This window comes from Haliotis rubra, unplaced genomic scaffold (assembly GCF_003918875.1).
Source record: "Haliotis rubra isolate DU_JTF1 unplaced genomic scaffold, ASM391887v1 Scf375, whole genome shotgun sequence".
In the NCBI taxonomy this organism is placed as follows: domain Eukaryota; kingdom Metazoa; phylum Mollusca; class Gastropoda; order Lepetellida; family Haliotidae; genus Haliotis; species Haliotis rubra.
This window is the reverse complement of record NW_025767052.1, coordinates 853,864-878,688: the sequence shown is the minus strand read 5'-3', so window position 1 is coordinate 878,688 and position 24,825 is coordinate 853,864. Positions and strand designations below refer to the sequence as shown.

Here is a 24,825-nt window from a genome sequence, read left to right as displayed (position 1 = left end):
GTGTATTTGGTTAATTTACAATTTGCAATGATGGCCACTTTAATGCGAGTTTGGTGCTCTTTGCACAGTAATCTAAATCAAACCTAAATTCACAAAAACTTAGAACAGAATTTGTTGAGATGAAAAGACGCTTCGCGCGGGATACCTGGAAGCACTCCAAGACACGCAAACCTCTCCTGTATTTCACAACATATCATACGATCGGCAAACCACGACATCACGCTAGAAACATCAAAGGTCAAATTGCACCAAAGAAATACCAAACCCAACGTGAAACCACGACTCGAATTTCCGAATGTGTCAATACATGACATCAATCTGTTATTCTAAAACATCCCAAGTCATTAAAACAAACATCAATTCTGTTAGTACGGGGAGACCCAGCAAGTTGCAGTAGTAACTCCATGTACAGTACGTACTTCCTCTCAGGGCAACCCGTGATACTGGCCAGTCCGTGGAGACCCAGCAAGTTGCAGCAGTAACTCCATGTACAGTACGTACTTCCTCTCAGGGCAACCCGTGATACTGGCCAGTCCGTGGAGACCAGGCAAGTTGCAGCAGTAACTCCATGTACAGTACGTACTTCCTCTCAGGGCAACCCGTGATACTGGCCAGTCCGTGGAGACCCAGCAAGTTGCAGCAGTAACTCCATGTACAGTACGTACTTCCTCTCAGGGCAACCCGTGATACTGGCCAGTCCGTGGAGACCCAGCAAGTTGCAGCAGTAACTCCATGTACAGTACGTGATCTAACATGGGGCAAGTGTAAGCTTTAAATCAATTTACATGTGTAGATAAAAGCAGTTAAATCGGTCAACACCAGATTTATTTCGTTCAACAATGCCTCTTCGACGTCAGCAGCAGCACAGACGCCATCGCTGCCATCGTGAACAGCATCTCGGCTATCACTGCGGCCCGCTATGGTTGCATTGTCACATCTATGTCTGTTGTAGGTCACCAAGTTCCTACAAGTCAGGGATGATCAATTCAATAATAATAGAGTATATCTAAATCTAAATAGACCGTTTAAAATGCCCGATATTACCAATCCTTCTAGCGATCTGCCTGCAGGAGACGGGGCATCAATTATAGAACAGGTCTTATTTCATTTTGGAGACATTGCAAATAGATTACTTCAATTACAAGTGTCCTCCTGTACAGTCGGAAATCCCCCTTTGTATATTAAGTCGTTGAATATTTCAGTTTTGTCGATTTCGGCTGTCAGTGAAGCTGATACTTACCCAACTCGCATGAAAGAGCCTATGAATAATTTCCATATCAGATGTGGAGTTTCAAACCAGGCTGTACAACTTAACACGCTGCACGCTGCACGCTGCACTAGCCACCTGCAGTAGGGGACACAGTGGGAGAGACAAGGGTGGGAGAGACAAACACAACATCCACTTTGTGGTTTGTCCATTACCGGCTAATTAGTTTGACCACTGGTTCTCGGACAGTACCTGTTCATTAAGTAAATCTGGAACCCTTCTGGATGTCAATTACACTGCCACACAACAACATGTTAAAATTTGGCTTTCTCTGCTGAAAAGAAGTATGAATACGCTTTGCATCATTTGCAAACAAAGTTGATTTAAATGGATAAAATCAGACATCAAGTAGATACTATATATAGATTGTGCATCCGTGTTATATCAACTTGAATGAAAATACGATTAATGTGGTGATCAAGACACGACACTATTCTGTTACATGTTGGCAACTGGTACACACCTGAGGATCGGCAGCCCATCACGCCGAAGACCCGGGTTCGATTCCCTACATGGGTACAATGTGTGAAGTCCATGTCTGGTGTTCCCCGCCGTGATATTGCTGGAATATTGAAAACAGTGACGTAAAACAGTACTCACTCACTAGCAGCATTCACTCTTCAGTTCCATGTGATCTGCTGCACCCATTGTTCTGTTACATGTGATCTGCTGCACTCATTGTTCTGTTAAATGTCATCTGCTGCACCCATTGTCCTGTTACATGTCATCTGCTGCACCCATTATTCTGTTACATGTGATCTGCTGCACCCATTGTTCTGGTAAATGTCATCTACTACACCCATTGCTCTATTACATGTGGTCTGCTGCACCCATTGTCCTGTTACATGTCATCCTGCACCCATTGTTCAGTTACATGTCATCTGCTGCACCAATTGTACTGTTACATGTCCTCTACTGCACCCATTGTTCTGTTAAATGTGATCGGCTGCACCCATTGTCCTGTTACATGTCATCTGCTGCACCCATTGTCCTGTTACATGTCATCTGCTGCATCCATTGTTCTGTTACATGTCATCTGCTGCAACCATTGTCATGTTACATGTCATCTGCTGCACCCATTGTTCAGTTACATGTCATCTGCTGCACCCATTGTCATGTTACATGTCATCTGCTGCACCCATCGTTCTGTTACATGTGATCTGCTGCACCCATTGTTCTGTTACATGTCATCTGCTGCATCCATTGTGGTCTGCTGCACCTTGTTCAGTTACATGTCATCTGCTGCACCCATTGTCCTGTTACATGTCATCTGCTGCACCCATTGTTCTGTTAAATGTGATCTGCTGCACTCATTGTCCTGTTACATGTCATCTGCTGCACCCATTGTTCTGTTACATGTCATCTGCTGCACCCATTGTCCTGTTACATGTCATCTGCTGCACCCATCGTTCTGTTACATGTCATCTACTGCACCCATTGTCCTGTTACATGTGGTCTGCTACACCCATTGTCCTGTTACATGTCATCTGCTGCACCCATTGTTCAGTTACATGTCATCTGCTGCACCAATTGTACTGTTACATGTCATCTACTGCACCCATTGTTCTGTTACAATTATCTGCTGCACTCATTGTCCTGTTACATGTCATCTGCTGCACCCATTGTTCTGCTACATGTCATCTGCTGCACCAATTGTACTGTTACATGTCATCTATTGCATCCAGTGTTCTGTTAAATGTGATCTGCTGCACCCATTGTCCTGTTACATGTCATCTGGTGCTGGTGCACCCATTGTTCAGTTACATGTCATTTGCTGCACCCATTGTCCTGTTACATGTCATCTGCTGCACCCATTGTTCAGTTACATGTCATCTGCTGCAACCATTGTTCTGTTACATGTCATCTGCTGCACCCATTGTTCAGTTACATGTCATCTGCTGCACCAATTGTACTGTTACATGTCATCTACTGCACCCATTGTTCTGTTACAATTATCTGCTGCACCCATTGTCCTGTTACATGTCATCTCCTGCAACCATTGTTCTGTTACATGTCATCTGCTGCACCAATTGTACTGTTACATGTCATCTACTGCATCCATTGTTCTGTTAAATGTGATCTGCTGCACCCATTGTCCTGTTACATGTCATCTGGTGAACCCATTGTTCAGTTACATGTCATTTGCTGCACCCATTGTCCTGTTACATGTTATCTGCTGCACCCATTGTTGAGTTACATGTCATCTGCTGCAACCATTGTTCTGTTACATGTCATCTGCTGCACCCATTGTTCAGTTACATGTGGTCTCCTGCACCCATTGTTCTGCTACATGTCATCTGCTGCACCCATTGTTCAGTTACATGTGGTCTGCTGCACACATTGTTCTGTTACATGGCATCTTCTGCACCCATTGTTCTGTTAAATGTCATCTGCTGTACCCATTGTCCTGTTACATGTCATCTGCTGCACCCATCCTTCAGATACATGTGATCTGCTGCATCCATTGTTCAGTTACATGTCATCTTCTGCACCCATTGTCCTGTTACATGTCATCTGCTGCACACATTGTTCTGTTACATGGCATCTTCTGCACCCATTGTTCTGTTAAATGTGATCGGCTACACCCATTGTCCTGTTACATGTCATCTGCTGCACCCATTGTTCAGTTACATGTCATCTGCTGCACCCATTGTCATGTTACATGTCATCTGCTGCACCCATCGTTCTGTTACATGTGGTCTGCTGCACCCATCGTTCTGTTACATGTCATCTCCTGCACCAATTGTTACATGTCATCTGCTGCACCCATTGTTCAGTTACATGTCATCTGCTGCACCTATCGTTTTGTTACATGTCATCTGCTGCACTGCTTCTTGTTACATGTCATCTGCTGCTTGTCCTGTTACATGTCATCTGCTGCACCCATTGTTCTGTTACATGTCATCTGCTGCACCCATTGTCCTGTTACATGTCATCTGCTGCACCCATTCTGTTACATGTCATCTGCTGCACCCATTGTCCTGTTACATGTCATCTGCTGCACCCATTGTTCAGTTACATGTGGTCTGCTGCACCCATTGTTCTGTTACATGTGCATCTTCTGCACCCATTGTTCTGTTAAATGTGATCTGCTGCACCCATTGTCCTGTTACATGTCATCTGCTGCACCCATTGTCCTGTTACATGTCATCTGCTGCATCCATTGTTCAGTTACATGTCATCTGCTGCACCCATTGTCCTGTTACATGTCATCTGCTGCACCCATTGTTCTGTTACATGTCATCTGCTGCACCCATTGTTCTGTTACATGGCATCTTCTGCACCCATTGTTCTGTTAAATGTGATCGGCTACACCCATTGTCCTGTTACATGTCATCTGCTGCACCCATTGTTCAGTTACATGTCATCTGCTGCACCCATTGTCATGTTACATGTCATCTGCTGCACCCATCGTTCTGTTACATGTGGTCTGCTGCACCCATCGTTCTGTTACATGTCATCTGCTGCACCAATTGTTACATGTGGTCTGCTGCACCCATTGTTCAGTTACATGTCATCTGCTGCACCCATCGTTTTCTTACATGTCATCTGCTGCACCCATTGTTCTGTTAAATGTGATCTGCTGCACTCATTGTCCTGTTACATGTGATCTGCTGCACCCATTGTTCTGTTACATGTCATCTGCTGCACCCATTGTTCTGTTAAATGTGATCTGCTGCACCCATTGTTCTGTTAAATGTGATCTGCTGCACCCATCGTTCTGTTACATGTCATCTGCTGCACCCATTGTCCTGTTACATGTCATCTGCTGCACCCATTGTCCTGTTACATGTCATCTGCTGCACCCATCGTTCTGTTACATGTCATCTACTGCACCCATTGTCCTGTTACATGTGGTCTGGTTCACCCATTGTCATGTTACATGTCATCTGCTGCACCCATTGTTCTGTTAAATGTGATCTGCTGCACTTATTGTCCTGTTACATGTCATCTGCTGCACCCATCGTTCTGTTACATGTCATCCGCTGCACCCATTGTCCTGTTACATGTCATCTGCTGCACCCATCGTTCTGTTACATGTCATCTACTGCACCCATTGTCCTGTTACATGTGGTCTGCTACACCCATTGTCCTGTTACATGTGGTCTGGTTCACCCATTGTCATGTTACATGTCATCTGCTGCACCCATTGTTCTCTTAAATGTGATTTGCTGCATCCATTGTCCTGTTACATGTCATCTGCTGCACCCATTGTCATGTTACATGTCATCTACTGCACCCATCGTTCTGTTACATGTCATCTGCTGCACCCATTGTTCAGTTACATGTGGTCTGCTGCACACATTGTTCTGTTACATGTCATCTTCTGCACCCATTGTTCTGTTAAATGTGATCGGCTACACCCATTGTCCTGTTACATGTCATCTGCTGCACCCATTGTTCTGTTACATGGCATCTTCTGCACCCATTGTTCTGTTAAATGTGATCGGCTACACCCATTGTCCTGTTACATGTCATCTGCTGCACACATTGTTCTGTTACATGGCATCTTCTGCACACATCCTTCAGATACATGTGATCTGCTGCATCCATTGTTCTGTTACATGTCATCTGCTGCACACATTGTTCTGTTACATGGCATCTTCTGCACGCATTGTTCTGTTAAATGTGATCGGCTACACCCATTGTCCTGTTACATGTCATCTGCTGCACCCATTGTTCAGTTACATGTCATCTGCTGCACCCATTGTCATGTTACATGTCATCTGCTGCACCCATCGTTCTGTTACATGTGGTCTGCTGCACCCATCGTTCTGTTACATGTCATCTGCTGCACCCATTGTTACATGTGGTCTGCTGCACCCATTGTTCAGTTACATGTCATCTGCTGCACCCATCGTTTTCTTACATGTCATCTGCTGCACCCATTGTTCTGTTAAATGTGATCTGCTGCACTCATTGTCCTGTTACATGTCATCTGCTGCACCCATTGTTCTGTTACATGTCATCTGCTGCACCCATTGTCCTGTTACATGTCATCTGCTGCACCCATCGTTCTGTTACATGTCATCTACTGCACCCATTGTCCTGTTACATGTGGTCTGCTACACCCATTGTCCTGTTACATGTCATCTGCTGCACCCATTGTTCTGTTAAATGTGATCTGCTGCACCCATTGTTCTCTTACATGTCATCTGCTGCACCCATTGTTCTGTTAAATGTGATCTGCTGCACCCATTGTTCTGTTAAATGTGATCTGCTGCACCCATCGTTCTGTTACATGTCATCTGCTGCACCCATTGTCCTGTTACATGTGGTCTGCTGCACCCATTGTCCTGTTACATGTCATCTGCTGCACCCATTGTTCTGTTACATGTCATCTACTGCACCCATTGTCCTGTTACATGTGGTCTGGTTCACCCATTGTCATGTTACATGTCATCTGCTGCACCCATTGTTCTGTTAAATGTGATCTGCTGCACCCATTGTCCGTTACATGTCATCTGCTGCACCCCATTGTTCTGTTACATGTCATCTGCTGCACCCATTGTTTCATGTGTTACATGTCATCTGCTGCATGTCATTGTTCTGTTCTGTTGTTCTGCATCCATTGTTCTGTTACATGTCATCTGCTGCACCCATTGTTCTGTTACATGTCATCTGCTGCACCCATTGTTCTGTTACATGTCATCTGCTGCACCCATTGTTCTGTTACATGTCATCTGCTGCACCCATTGTTCATGTCATCTTACATGTCATGTCATCTGCTGCACCCATTGTTCTGTTACATGTCATCTGCTGCACCCATTGTTCTGTTACATGTGATCTGCTGCACCCATTGTTCTGTTACATGTCATCTGCTGCACCCATTGTTCTGTTACATGTGGTCTGCTGACCCATTGTTCTGTTACATATGATTGACACCGATTGCCAAACTGGAATAATAAGTTAACCCATTTGATAATTGTATTCTATAATTATTTAAGTTTACAAATGAAAACAATATTGCAAATTACTTACAGTGGCAGTATGCAATGGACTGGCAGTGCGATATTCAAGGGAAGTACGAAATGCAAGGGCAGTACAATGGCAGCATCAAACAATAAAGCCGTGGTTATAGAAATAACGTCAGGGATAGTGTTTAATTTAAAAATTTAAAAGAAAAGGCCATGAAATATCATCTTCTTACAACCGTTTGTCTTGATGTGATGTGAGGTGTCAGGGGCAGGCGCCAGCCACCTTGTATAGTACTACATCCTTCCAGAATAACCCATTCTGTGCTGGATTACTGTCACCTGATCTAATGGATTCTATATTATATTTATCTCTGAAACAATATAAATAAAGCAGATTCAACACGGCTATTTACATCAGGTAATGATACATTCCTAACAACTACCTTTTGTCAAACCACAATGTTCTGAACCTGAAATGAATATTATCAGAAACATTGCAACACAACTAAAAATGTTTTACCATAAGTAACACTGGCACATGACAGGTTTCATTGTTACTGACTGTGGTGTCCGCATACTGTCGGCAAAATGTTGGTGTGTTTGGTCGCCACCTTCCCACGTGGTTGGTTTTGTGCATTTCGATACATTTAGATGTACTTTATTCTACTCTCCACATATCATTCCCGATGCACGTAGTCATGTGAAACTCATACTTACTTGGTAGTAAGTTTTGTATGAATAGCAGCAAAGCTCAGATATTTCCTTTTTCTTTTCCTTTTGCACAATTTCCTTTTTCCAGAGTATAACCGAGTTTACCTTTCTCTGTAAGATCGATCGTGCATGGTGAAATCACACGAACATGAACGTTAAAGCAAAACATCCCCTCATATACAATGACAACCAAATCAGCTAGCCAGACCAACCGATGCCGTTAGTCGCCTCTTACGACAAGCATGGGTTACTGAAGACCAATTCTAACCCGGATCTTCATGGGTTGAACATCGTTGGGGCTTGAAACCAGCATGGATTGTTGTATGGCAGTATGCTGCTTCAATACATAACTCTGTCTGTCAGGGTTACCGTGACCGCGGGTACGTGTTCCCAGCTGTAGATTACTCATTTCAGTATCTGAGGGTGATTTGATTTCAAAGAAACAACATCTGTGATGCGCAGATAAATGAAATGCAGTTAAATAAATTCAGTGATGTGTAAATGTGTAATTATTTTGACGATGCGAACATACCAAAGACTGTTATTCTATCATGAAAAGGTGAAAGTGTAGCACAGGTTACTCAGGAATTGAAACGTTTTGCTTTGATGTAATATCAGAAGGCATTGCTCAACTGGCCCGGTAATTGTCTTGTGTTTTGAACAATTAATCGATTCACTAAAATGTCATAAGCTTCCGCCATCAATGTACGTTAACATCAACCTCAAGCACTAAAGCATGTATTGGGGAAATGACGAGATCAGGATGCACACCAAGTTGACTTGACGAGACAGATTAGCAATGATCATTGAATCGCTTTGAAGATACACGTTAAACATATCAATTTGAAAACAAGCCATTTATGCAAGAAGGCTAAATCTCCTGTCGGGCTTTAAATAAGACACTCAAGAGTCACAGATGAAAGTGATTTAGTCTGTGATTGAGTGATCGTGTGCTGAAGGTCAAAGATAACAATCGGGGCAGTAGTGGGATTTGAACCCACGGACAGCGGTTCCTTATACGACCAAGGGAGGCCACCTGTTTTTCCAAAACACCGCACCATGGACCACTTTGTAATGGCATAGCTAGGCCCTATTCGCGTCTTCCTGTCAGTCGTGCATAACATGTCTTGATACGTCCAAACAAATGTAACATACACCCCGACAGCTTTCACGCCTTCCTGGCTGAAACAAACAAGGTGAAGGTCAGCCGAAGCAGGAAGGGCATCGATTTGTCAGATCTGTGAGAAATTCTAAGAATGTCGAGATATGCAGCTGTTAGCTATTGTACGTACACTCTGGACAATAGGAAGATCTCACTACACACCCCGTTACACACCGGCAGCTTCCTGTTATTTGATCCGGTGCAAAGGTCATGGTGACCCTTGAAGAACGGAAGTCCGTTTGAGCGTGCGCAGCTGAATAACATGACTAGACGACAATCACAGATAGCGGCGACCTTCTTACAAGTCATTATTACAGTAGTTATTAATTATAGGTTCTTACTGGACCTGGTTATAATCATACCTGGCAATAGGACGGTGCTGTAATATACGCTTCTCGACAAAAACAGCTGGGGTCGCTTAAAAGCACAATTTTCTACAAGCAAGCACTAAATATATTCTTGCTTTGTCCAGAGTCAGGGCACAACATAGGGTGTTTATTTAACACGTGGTCTTGTGACATTTCTATCTATGTACAGACAAACCCTCCAGATAGTGTTGACGAGATCCTATACATACCCTCGTTTGACTTTACAGAATATGTATTGGTTCATATGGTACCACTTACGTCTCAAATATATCCAACATGGTACCACTTACGTCTCAAATATATCCAACATGGTACCACTTACGTCTCAAATATATCCAACATGGTACCACTTACGTCTCAAATATATCCAACATGGTACCACTTACGTCTCAAATATATCCAACATAGTACCACTTACGTCTCACATATATCCAACATGGTACCACTTACGTCTCAAATATATCCAACATGGTACCACTTACGTCTCACATATATCCAACATGGTACCACTTACGTCTCAAATATATCCAACATGGTACCACTTACGTCTCAAATATATCCAACATGGTACCACTTACGTCTTAAATATATCCAACATGGTACCAACTTACGCCTCAAATATATCCAACATGGTATCACTTACGTTTCAAATATATCCAACCTGGTACCACTTACGTTTCAAATATATCCAACATGGTACCACTTACGTCTCAAATATATCCAACATGGTACCACTTACGTCTAAAATATATCCAACATGGTACCACTTACGTCTCAAATATATCCAATATGGTACCACTTACGTCTCAAATATATTCAACATGGTACCACTTACGTCTCAAATATATTCAACATGGTACCACTTACGTCTCAAATATATCCAACATGATACTTACTTACGTCTCAAATATATCCAACATGGTACCACTTACCTCTCACATATATCCAACGTGGTACCACTTACCTCTCAAATATATCCAACATGGTACCACTTACGTCACAAATATATCCAACATGGTACCACTTACGTCTCAAATATATCCAACATGGTACCACTTACGTCTCAAATATATCCAACATGGTACCACTTACGTCTTCAAATATATCCAACATGGTACCACTTACGTCTCAAATATATCCAACATGGTACCACTTACGTCTCAAATATATCCAACATGGTACCACTTACGTCTCAAATATATCCAACATGGTACCACCGATCTCAAATATCCAACATGGTACCACTTACGTCTCAAATATATCCAACATGGTACCACTTACGTCTCAAATATATCCAACATGGTACCACTTACGTCTCAAATATATCAACATGGTACCACTTACGTCTCAAATATATCCAACATGGTACCACTTACGTCTCAAATATATCCAACATGGTACCACTTACGTCTCAAATATATCCAACATGGTACCACTTACGTCTCAAATATATCCAACATGGTACCACTTACGTCTCAAATATATCCAACATGGTACCACTTACGTCTCAAATATATCCAACATGGTACCACTTACGTCTCAAATATATCCAACATGGTACCACTTTACGTCTCAAATATATCCAACATGGTACCACTTACGTCTCAAATATATCCAACATGGTACCACTTACGTCTCACTTCCCGTCTTAAATATATCCAACATGGTACCACTTACGTCTCAAATATATCCAACATGGTACCACTTACGTCTCAAATATATCCAACATGGTACCACTTACGTCTCAAATATATCCAACATGGTACCACTTACGTCTCAAATATATCCAACATGGTACCACTTACGTCTCAAATATATCCAACATGGTACCACTTACGTCTCAAATATATCCAACATGGTACCACTTACGTCTCAAATATATCCAACATGGTACCACTTACGTCTCAAATATATCCAACATGGTACCACTTACGTCTCAAATATATCCAACATGGTACCACTTACGTCTCAAAAATATATCCAACATGGTACCACTTACGTCTCAAATATATCCAACATGGTACCACTTACGTCTCAAATATATATCAACATGGTACCACTTACGTCTCAAATATATATCAACATGGTACCACTTACGTCTCAAATATATCCAACATGGTACCACTTACGTCTCAAATATATCCAACATGGTACCACTTACGTCTCAAATATATCCAACATGGTACCACTTACGTCTCAAATATATCCAACATGGTAATATATCCAACATGGTACCACTTACGTCTCAAATATATCCAACATGGTACCACTTACGTCTCAAATATATCCAACATGGTACCACTTACGTCTCTCAAATATATCCAACATGGTACCACTTACGTCTCAAATATATCAACATGGTACCACTTACGTCTCAAATATATCCAACATGGTACCACTTACGTCTCAAATACATCAACATGGTACCACTTACGTCTCAAATATATCAACATGGTACCACTTACGTCTCACATATATCCAACATGGTACCACTTACGTCTCAAATATATCCAACATGGTACCACTTACGTCTCAAATATATCCAACATGGTACCACTTACGTCTCAAATATATCCAACATGGTACCACTTACGTCTCAAATATATCCAACATGGTACCACTTACGTCTCAAATATATCCAACATGGTACCACTTACGTCTCAAATATATCCAACATGGTACCACTTACGTCTCAAATATATCCAACATGGTACCACTTACGTCTCAAATATATCCAACATGGTACCACTTACGTCTCAAATATATATCAACATGGTACCACTTACGTCTCAAATATATCCAACATGGTACCACTTACGTCTCAAATATATCCAACATGGTACCACTTACGTCTCAAATATATCAACATGGTACCACTTACGTCTCAAATATATCCAACATGGTACCACTTACGTCTCAAATATATCCAACATGGTACCACTTACGTCTCAAATATATCCAACATGGTACCACTTACGTCTCAAATATATCAACATGGTACCACTTACGTCTCAAATATATCCAACATGGTACCACTTACGTCTCAAATATATCCAACATGGTACCACTTACGTCTCAAATATATCCAACATGGTACCACTTACGTCTCAAATATATCCAACATGGTACCACTTACGTCTCAAATATATCCAACATGGTACCACCTTACGTCTCAAATATATCCAACATGGTACCACTTACGTCTCAAATATATCCAACATGGTACCACTTACGTCTCAAATATATCCAACATGGTACCACTTACGTCTCAACATATATCCAACATGGTACCACTTACGTCTCAAATATATCCAACATGGTACCACTTACGTCGTCCTGGTACCACTTACGTCTCAAATATATCCAACATGGTACCACTTACGTCTCAATATATATGGTAACACATATATATCCAACATGGGTCTCAAATATATCCAACATGGTACCCCTTATGTCTTAATATATCCAACATGGTACCACTTACGTCTCAAATATATCCAACATGGTAATATATCCAACATGGTACCACTTACGTCTCAAATATATCCAACATGGTAATATATCCAACATGGTACCACTTACGTCTCAAATATATCCAACATGGTACCACTTACGTCTCAAATATATCCAACATGGTACCACTTACGTCTCAAATATATCCAACATGGTACCACTTACGTCTCAAATATATCCAACATGGTACCACTTACGTCTCAAATATATCCAACATGGTACCACTTACGTCTCAAATATATCCAACATGGTAATATATCCAACATGGTATGACGTTTGCGTGACGCGTATACAACACACGTGTACAGAAAGTGTGACCAGGGCGATAATAAAAGTCATAACTGTCAATTATATACTAGTATATGTTTTTGTGGCAGCCCAGTGCACGAACTGGCTAGACCGGCTATTGACTATTTGTTTGGGAAATGATGCTGGTGTTAATCTTAAACCCAACTTAAACACCAAATTTCAGCTCACCTCATTCACCAATTAGCTGTATTTTGTTAAGGAACAAAGTCTAGACGGTTCAGCTGTTAACGAGCTGTTAATGGCGATGATCCATAGTAGTGTCACACATACCCTCACACATGCATGAATCTCCTGTATGGATATAGACATCACGGTGCCCGCTCACCCAATGTTGTGACAGCCCGGACGCAGGACGAAAGGTCAGAACACCGGCCAGCGGTCAGTCTGATGATGTTGCCTTACTCACGAACCGTACGTAACTGGTTATTTTTGTCCAGTCAGATATTAGGGACGTTTATTGACGTTTTAGCAGTATGATGTAGATGGTATCGTGACCAAACGGCCCTCTCCATCTGATCACACTGTGAAAGTATTATATGACTGAACAATGTCAGACGCCTTTGCTTCTCTACATTCAGCTAAAACAAAATATTCCTGCTCTAAATTTTGACCATCTCAGAGTAGGATTCGAGGAAGATATTTACCGACTTCTTTTTCAAGACAACAATGTCTAATCCAGACATCCCTTTCCTTACATTTATACGCATGTCTCGGAGATTGTGCAGTGATTCAAATCCTGTTAGGAATTTGTCAAGACGGATATTTAATAAGCCTCAAAGATTGGACTTTGAGCCAGGTCGCTTCTGACCAACATGGATGTGTTAACCGGAGAGGTTCGCCAGGAATAATTGGTGACTGTGTGTTTTACTGTTGAAATGTCAGGCGTGCTCCACGTCTCCTTCTTACGAGTTAAAGATAGATTTGTGTGGGATTATTGATTTTGTTACCTCTGCTTTGACGAGCTGTCAGATTCTTTCTAGACATAATACAAGATATACGTGATATATAGAGCAGTGCAATGTTTCCATGTCAACAAATAACGTCACACCAACTATTTATGTTATTAAACAGAGTAGGACATTTTTAAAGAAACTTCCATCAATAAATAGATACTAGATCCTAACTGTATATGTATCGGGCGTGATACCAATCAATCAACGAGCATTTTTCTTCAGATTGTGAAGTGTTTTATAAAGGGATCAGACGGAATATACAGTTCACCATTAAGATTGTTTGTTTGACTCCGCTGTCTACTATTCAGCTGTAAGTCGACGTGTACAATATGGAATATGGAGGAGACGGTCCACTTGTGAATACTCACAAACAGCCATGGATGGCATTTGTTTACGATAACATACAACCAGGGAGCCTGGCCACCCAATCCACATTCGTCTCTCGACACCAGCACAGCTTACTGGCTACTGCTCTAGCTTTAAATCCCAAAGGGGATGTTATAAGTATTAATAAAGTTGCCTTCTTCTAATGCTTCTGTTTATTTTAAACCCAAAGGACATAAATGCCATTACGCTGGAAAGCAGATTTACTTTCTGACAAAAATTAGTATTCGAGGTAGAAATGTCACTAATTTAATCAATTTCAATCAGATCTAATTGTGTCACTGAATTGATTCGTATTGCGATTGAAATTATGTGAATCGACTTCTATACTGACATCTATCGACCGGTATGACCTTGCAAACAAGTTTCTCAACTTGTCGGGGCCGGCTGAAGATCTTCCAACACCTGTGTGGTGGACATCACTTACCAAATCGGTGTAATTTATCGATTAGAAAATTCGAGAGAGATTTGTGACGTCACGAGAGGCCTTACCGGAAACCGTCTGTTGCAATATGTTGACGTGACCCGCTGGCAATGTATAATTGTTATTCTGGCCCCGTCAGTAGTTTTGAGAAATTATCTCAGAAAATATTTATCGATCGCCAATAGGATGTGACGTCATCTGCCGGGGCCCAGAGAGCTGTAGAACGGATATGGCGATAAATCTAATTATCCCACTGAAAAGTTCTTCTGTGACCAATAATAGCGCAATTGCTATGTATAGAATTCTGAGATAAACATGTTGATTTGGGATATTGAGACAGAAATAATTGAATAAGTGTCTTGAGATATTACGTTCTCAAGGGCAGCGAAATGGCCGGCGTATGCTGCCTGTTGGAGTGAAGGACCGACATCAAATGGACGAGGCATTTTGAAAATCCATCTAAATAACCAAAAAGGACCAACGGCCATGACATATGTATTCTTATTACATTTATATCCTCCCCAAAATCAACACTGGCTTGATGATAATAAGTTCCGTTATATCACAGAGGGTCAGATGACCCCGAACTAATTTTCATGCAACACCTTCCGGTATAAGACAGAGGGTCAGGTGACCCCGAACTTCTGATTTAACAAAGTCGATGGTGTTTCTGTGAAGCTTGCAATTATCATGCTACAAGTATCTCTGGAATCAAGGAATCCTGGACTATTCCAGTATTGTGTAACAATGTCTGGTATTTGCTTCACATTTACCCAGCCAGACGCTGAACAAAGCCCGGGGTTTGATTACAGTGTATAAACACTTTCCTTTCTACTTCTCCCACGTGGCTTCAAAAGATCATATTCATGGTTAAAATAACGAAAATAGTTATAAATCCTTCAGGTGGTGCGCAGACACGAAATGATTTGGTTTTCGTCTCAAGACTGCTTTTTATCCAGCAACTCCAATCGAACACACATTGATTTGGATGTTCAACAAACACGTATTCTGGAATTGTCACTCGTACCGTAAACCTCTGAAACTTGTGCAGTAAGATCTTACTAGTTGTCTGAATCACTTATCGTTAGTGAGTCACAAGCATAGTACTGCACCTCAGTTTAAGCAAGGTAGACAAGCAGCTCATGTCAGAGGTCGGGGAAATTCACTACTTTGGTGGAACTCATGACCACCAGGGCCTATCAACCCAGAGGTTCGACTCTGCACAGGAAGGTAGGACAGCTTAATCTACTTGGCCATCTGGGTATCAATATCAATATAAACTTCGACACACACGGAATAAAGTCACCGATTCAGTTTCCTAAACAACCACACAAAGGCAGAACTGCCACCTAGCAGTAGCAAGAACCAATGCTGCTTTGCGCCATACGGCCCCCTCTGTCAGTGCTTTCGACCAAAACTAATATGATGAAAGAACTGGGCCCCAAGGTGCAACGTCCACGGGGAGAAAGTAGTTATATTTATAAAATAATATTGGCACTGTACATGTATTGTTAGATTGGGTCCTGGAGGTGATTATGTGTCTGGTCTAGATGGCGAGCTGAACGTATGCAAGTCAACATTTCTCTTGACGTTAGTGTGAAAAGGGGTGTCGACTCTGATTTGAGGTAGGTTGTGTTTGGTAGGTCAGCGTTTCACTTATTTTCAGTAGAGAGGCAGACTTTTCTTCGATTTCACTGTCGGACTTCTGTGTTTCTCTTGTTTCACTTGAGAGGACAGACATTTGTCTGGCTTCAGTGTCAGACTTTTCTCTGATTTACGGTTATCGAACACAGTCGGTGCCCGTGTCTGTAATTACTGCACCGGACGGTCTCAGATTACCTAAGTACCCGACCCTTCCCATACGTGTTTGTGTAGAACCATTGAAGCAGTCATTAAGCCTTTATGAAGAGTATTACCAACCTAGTTGCGGCGAATTGATCCGTGCTTTTGTCGACTAAGCATCTGCTTTGAAAACAAGCCGGGCAAGATCGGTAAGGTTTTAGTGAAGAATATTGAGCAAAACTTGATTAGGTGGCGCAGTCGCACCGGAAATAGAGTTACCTCCCTTCGTAGTTGACCTTGGCAGTATTGTGGGAGTCATCTGTTCCCGTCATCATTCGTACTCTACAAGGATATTCCCTGACGCCTTAACTGACGTCGCCATCGGTAACGTTTGCTTGACTGCAGCTCTGTGTGACGCCCATAGAAACCTTTGATACATTGCAACTGCGTGTCCAGAAATATGCACGGACGCTAAGCACAGCACTGGACTCGGTAAAGAGATAGGGAATGTTGTGAACGCCGGCAATACCAAGGGGCTCTTAGATACTGGAGGTAACCGCTGAATGGTAGCATGATTCAAGATCTGCGCCATCGTGGTGTGACCTGCAATGAGAGGGTCAAAGGTCAAAGGACCTGTACAAAAGGTCACAAAGGCACGCAAGCACGCACACACACAGACAAACACGCACACGCGAGCGCGCACGCACACACACACACAAAGAAAGAAAAACGTGTAGTCCAAAGTATTGTATTAAGGCTGTTGGCGGTGCAGATACTTTTGTCGTTCGTGCGATTACAAAACGAAGGATTCCAACAGTTCATCACACAAGCAAATACCTTCCCACACAAACAATACCTTCCCACACAAACAATTACCTTGCCACACAAACAATTACCTCCTCACATTATCGCGACACAATGGTAGACACGAGAAATTCGGTAGGCCTAATGATGTTTACTGGTGAAACTGCTACTAGTTGTTGCCTCTCGGCTAATTCCGTGATTTGTTTGAAGACAAATGTTAACCATCCGAAAGGTTCATGCCATACATACATTTGTTATTCTACTAAGGCTTTATCTGTTTACTACACCCAGCTTCTCCGTGTTGCACCTACTGACAATTCCCACTACGTTGGAAATATATTGCATGACGTTTTTCGTGACGACACCACACGTTAGGAGAGTCTATTGAATTATCCCCGACTTAATTCAATAAAAATAGCAATTACAAGTATTACAAATCCCCAAACTTCAATGTACTTGACTGAATCCTGACAATACATTTTGACTCCTGTTATTACGTATTCGATATCGGTTTATTAACACATGACAGTATGTTATTTGTGAGGGACTACAGTCAGATTTAACTAGATGTGGGGGTGGGGGAAGTTGCATTTTGTGTGTGGGGGGGTGAGTGTGTGTGTGTGTGTGTGTGTGTGTGTGTTATGGGCTACATGTAGTCGACAGACGGTCATGACGCTTGGGCTTGTAGGATGATATGATGGTGGTGTTTGGTTCTGTGAGAACAAAGACTGAGGCAAATGACAATATATTACCTCCCACCATCACCACTACCCCCCACCATCATCACTACCTCCCACATCACCACTACCCCCCACCATCACCACTGCCCCCCACCATCACCACTACCTCCCACATCAACACTACACTCCCACATCAACACTACCCCCACATCACCACTACTACCCCCACCATTACCACTATCCATCACTCACTACCCCCACCATCACCACTATCACCTACTACCCCACCATCACCATCACCATCACATCCTACTCCCCCACCATCACCATCACCACCACATCACCACTATTTCTGCACATCACCACTACCTCCCACCATTACCAACATCAACACTACCTCCTACATGACCACACTACCCCCACCATCACCATTACCCCCACCATCACCACCCATCACCACTCACCCCTTACATCACCACTACACCCCCTGCCATTACCAACATCACCACTACCTCCCCCACATGACTACTACCCCCACCATCACCATTACCCCCACCATTACCAACATCACCACTACACCATCCCCACCATCACCTCCAGCATCATCACTACATCTGCACATCACCACTCACACCCCTGCCATTACCACCGTCACTACATACCTCCACCATCACCACACTACCTCCACCATCACCACTACCACCTCTCCCACCATCACCACTCACCACCTCGCACATCACCACTCACCTTCACACATCACCACTACACCCCACCATCACCACTACACTCCCACCATCACTCACTACCTTGCACATCACCACTACTCCTCCCACCATTACCACACATATCACCACTACTCCCCACATCATACACCACTCTGCCAATACCAACATCACCACTCACTCCCCACATCACCACTACACCCCCTGCCAATACCAACATCACCTGCTACCTCCCACCATCACCACTACCTCCCACATCACCACTACACTCCCTGCCACCACTCATCACCACTACCCCACATCACCACTCACACCCCTCCATTACCAACATCACCACTACCTCCCACCATCACCACTACCTCCCACATCACCACTACACCCCACCATCACCACTACACTCCCACCATCATCACTACTCTCCCACATCACCATTACCACTCATCACCACCACTTCCCCACCATCACCACTGCCTCAAATCACCACTACTCCCCCCACTATTTCCCACATCACCACTAATACCCCCCCACCATCCCACCATCACCACTACCCCCTACATCACCACTACCCCTACCACAATACCACCATCACCACTACTCACACTCCCACCATCACCACTACCCTCCACCATTACCACCATCACCACTACCCCCACCATAACCACCATCACCTCACTACCTCCCCACATCACCACTACCTTCCACATCACCACTCACTCCCCGCCTCCACCACTACTCCCACCATCACCACTACACCTCCCACATCACCATTACCACCATCACCACTACCTCCCACATTACTACTACCCCCACCATTACCACAATCACAACTACCCCCCACCATCACCACTGCCTCCCACATCACCACTACTCCCCCACCATTACCACCATCACCACCACCCCTCCCACATCACCACTACCTTCCACATCACCACTACCCCCACCATCACCACTACCCCCACCACACCACTACCTCCTCACATCACCACTACCCCAAACCATTACCATCATCACCACTGCCTCCCTATATCACCACACTACTCCCCCACCATTACCACTACCCCCCATCACCACTACCTCCCACATCACCACTACCCCCACCATCACCACCATCACCACTACCCCTACCATCACCACTCACCCCCACCATCACCACTCATCCTGGCACATCACCATTACCACTATCACCACTGCCTCCCACATCACCACTATCCCCAACCATTACCACCATCACCACTAGCCCCCACCATCACCACTACCTCCCACATCACCATTACTACCTTCCACATCACCACTACCCCCAACCATCACCACTACCCCCACCATCACCACTGCCTCTCACATCACCACTACTCCCCTACCATCACCACCTCGCACATCACCACTATCCCCACCATTACCACCATCACCACTACCCCCACCATCACCACCATCACAACTACCTCCCACATCACCACTACCTCCCACCATCACCACTACCTCCCACCATCACCACTACCCGCCCACCATTACCACCATCCCACCATCACCACTACCTCCCACATCACCACTACCTCCCACATCACCACTACTCCCCACCATTACCACCATCACCCCCACTCACCCCCACCATTACCATCATCGACACTACCCCCACCACCACCACCATCACCACCTACCTCCCACCATCATCACACCTCCCACATCACCACTGCCACTCCCACATCACCACTACCCCCACCATTATCACCACTACCCCCACCATTACCACCATCACCACTACCCCCACCATTACCATCATCACCACTACCCCCACCATCACCACCACCATCAACACTACATCGCACCATTACCACTCACCTCCCACATCACCACTACCTCCCACATCCCCACTACCTCCCACCATACCACCACTCACCACTACCCCCCACCATTACCACCATCACCACTACCCCCCACCATCACCACCATGACCACTACCTCCTACCATTGCCACCATTACAAATGCTGATACTGTTTAATCAGTTCCTGTCTGTGTGTTACATACCGTGCAGGACCTAGGTGATACAAAGCAGCCTATGATCTCAACAACGACTGACGAACTACTTTTAGATACAGAATGATTAACGGGAATAGCCACTGGTCAACACTTCATGTCCTGATCGCGGATAATCGTCAGGAGGTGATTTGTCCGAGCAGATTCAACATGGCGTGAGAAGACTTCTCGCGAGATCTCGCACAATACGCCACCAAAAATCCAATGGTGTCTGATTGAACCAAGAGTTCATTCGAGTCAGGAATTAAAGCAGATTAATCACAAAGACTACATCTAGCCCAGAACGAGAAACCTCAGGGTGTCTCATGAGCTGCCACACGCAATAAAGTCATTTACTACTGGTCGTCTGTTCGCAGCCGCCATATTGTTGCTAATCACTATAACCTTAAAGTCACATTTCAGAATCGATGGTTCCTGCTCTTTGGCGCTGTTCGTGCCGAACTGGGTCTTGCCGGGTGAAGGCTGAGGCCATGTTGAAAGTTTGGTGATAAGAAAAGTTGTGTAATCCTCTTGTTGCTCTAACCGTCTGATTGAACACAGAGGAGACGTGTTTGTGCAGACCATGTGTTTAGCATCCCCTCATTACCGAGGAACATCACTTGAATCAATGACCAGGTCGTGTCCAGGGAGAGGAGAGGAGTCCGGAACAGAACGATACTAATAGCTTTCATGTCGACATGAAACAGTAGTTGTAGGTGGTGTCCTCACAGCTCAGTGCGATGAAGACGCGGAAAAGATTAATGAATTTGTTAATATAGTGATAGATGTTTCGGAAACCGATAAATCAGTGCCGGGTTTGTATTGGATTAGGATAGAAACACACACGAGAGTCATTGCTAGTGGATAGGACACAAATAGTCAGTGTTTCATCCTTATTAAGGAGTCCATTCTGTTGTTTCTGTTCCTGTAGCTCTGTGATATTAGTCCAGTGAAAGTGACGGTGGGTGGGTGGGTGGCACCATGGTCTGGCTTTATGACATGTCCACAGTTACTCGCCTTCGTGACACACTACATGTTTATGTAAATCACTGCTTCACCCAGCTGTATTTAAGGTTTTCACTTCAACAGGGTGAGATGACCCATGTTCCAACAACCCCGTCACTAAATATCAGACAAATTATTCTTGAAGAGCTATCAGTCGAGTGGACTAGCGGTTACTTGCTTCAAGATAGCAATACAGCATACGTGAGGACATTGTTAAAAGTAACTTTGTTCCTAACGAGATGCCGTTGTTAAGACCTAGGCCACCATAACACATAACTCAGCCCAGCTCAGCCGTGGGGTGTGGGGTGGGAGTTGTCACCGCTGTTGTCAAGCTGAGAAGTGTAGGATGTTGTTACTGGAAGTGTCAGGCTGAGTAACGCAGGGTGCTATCTGTTTGTGTGGCTGTAGGATGACCAAGATAATTACGGCCTGCGGGAGGAACAGTGTAATGGAGGTTGTTTTCTGTACCCTAGCTGCTTGTATGATCATCGTTAGACCGTGTCCTTGATACTGGTAGGAAGCATTGGCATCGTCAACCTCACCCCAACCGTCCACCGTCAGGCCCAACCGTCCACCGTCACCACAACCATCCACCGTCACCACAACCATCCACCGTCACCCCAACCATCCACCATCACCCCAACCATCCACCATCAACACAACCATCCACCGTCACCACAACCATCCACCGTCACCCCAACCGTCCACCGTCACCACAACAATCCACCGTCACCACAGCCATCCACCATCACCCCAACCATCCACCATCACCACAACCATCCACCATCCCAACAACCATCCACAGTCACCACAACTAACCACCATCACCACAACCATCCACCATCACCACAACCGTCCACCAACCACCATCACCACAACCATCCACCGTCACCACAACCGTCAACCATCACCACAACCATCCACCATCACCACAACCATCAGCCATCACCACAACCATCCACCATCACAACAACCATTACCGACACCATTACCGTCCACCATCACCACAACCATCCACCATCATCACAACCATCCACCATCAACACAACCGTCCACCATCACCACAACCATCACCGACACCACAACCATCCACCATCACCACAACCATCCACCATCACCACAACCGTCCACCATCACCACAACCATCCACCGTCACCACAACCGTCCACCAACCACCATCACCACAACCATCCACCATCACCACAACCATACACCGTCACCACAGTCGTCCACCATCACCACAACCATCCACCATCACCACAACCATCCACCGTCACCACAACCATCAACCGTCACCACAACCATCCACCATCACCACAACCATCCACCGTCACCACAACCATCAACCATCACCACAACCATCACCGTCACCACAATCGCCCACCATCACCACAACCATCCACCATCACCACAACCATCCACCGTCACCACAACCATCAACCATCACCAGAACCGTTCACCATCACCACTACCGTCCGCCACCACAACCGTCTGTCATCACCACCACTATCAACCATCATCAAAACCATCCGCCATCACCACAACCATCCATCGTCACCACAACCGTCCAAATTACCACAAGCATCCACCGTCACCACAACAATCCACCGTGACCACAACCATCCACCGTGACCACAACCATCCACCATCACCACAACCATCCACCATCACCACAACTATCCACAGTCACCACAACCATCAGCATCACCACAACCATCCACCATCACCACAACCATCCACCGTCACCACAACCGTCCACCAACCACCATCACCACAACCATCAACCATCACAACAACCATCCACCGTCACCACAGCCGTCAACCATCACCACAACCATCCACCATCACCACAACCATCCACCGTCACCACAACCAACCACCGTCACCACAACCATCCACCGTCACCACAACCATCCACCGTCGCCACAACCATCCACCGTCACCACAACCATCAACCATCACCACAACCATCACCGTCACCACAATCGCCCACCATCACCACAACCATCCACCATCACCACAACCATCAACCATCACCAGAACCGTTCACCATCACCACTACCGTCCGCCACCACAACCGTCCGTCATCACCACCACTATCAACCATTCATTCGAGTCAGGAATTAAAGCAGATTAATCACAAAGACTACATCTAGCCCAGAACGAGAAACCTCAGGGTGTCTCATGAGCTACCACACGCAATAAAGTCATTTACTACTGGTCGTCTGTTCGCAGCCGCCATATTGTTGCTAATCACTATAACCTTAAAGTCACATTTCAGAATCGATGGTTCCTGCTCTTTGGCGCTGTTCGTGCCGAACTGGGTCTTGCCGGGTGAAGGCTGAGGCCATGTTGAAAGTTTGGTGATAAGAAAAGTTGTGTAATCCTCTTGTTGCTCTAACCGTCTGATTGAACACAGAGGAGACGTGTTTGTGCAGACCATGTGTTTAGCATCCCCTCATTACCGAGGAACATCACTTGAATCAATGACCAGGTCGTGTCCAGGGAGAGGAGAGGAGTCCGGAACAGAACGATACTAATAGCTTTCATGTCGACATGAAACAGTAGTTGTAGGTGGTGTCCTCACAGCTCAGTGCGATGAAGACGCGGAAAAGATTAATGAATTTGTTAATATAGTGATAGATGTTTCGGAAACCGATAAATCAGTGCCGGGTTTGTATTGGATTAGGATAGAAACACACACGAGAGTCATTGCTAGTGGATAGGACACAAATAGTCAGTGTTTCATCCTTATTAAGGTGTCCATTCTGTTGTTTCTGTTCCTGTAGCTCTGTGATATTAGTCCAGTGAA

The 24,825-nt window shown here is 44.5% G+C and overlaps 1 protein-coding gene across 1 annotated transcript in view; it reads right to left on the bottom strand.

Annotated features, from left to right (window-relative positions):
• The window catches only part of LOC124286082 (bromodomain-containing protein 4B-like), a 58,248-nt gene extending 41,125 nt beyond the window's left edge, over positions 1–17,123 (bottom strand). Inside the window, exon 1 of the mRNA XM_046722407.1 lies at positions 17,071–17,123. Coding sequence (XP_046578363.1) covers positions 17,071–17,123 — 53 coding nt within the window. The remainder of the gene's footprint in view (positions 1–17,070) is intronic.
• Between the last annotated feature and the right edge of the window lie 7,702 nt (positions 17,124–24,825).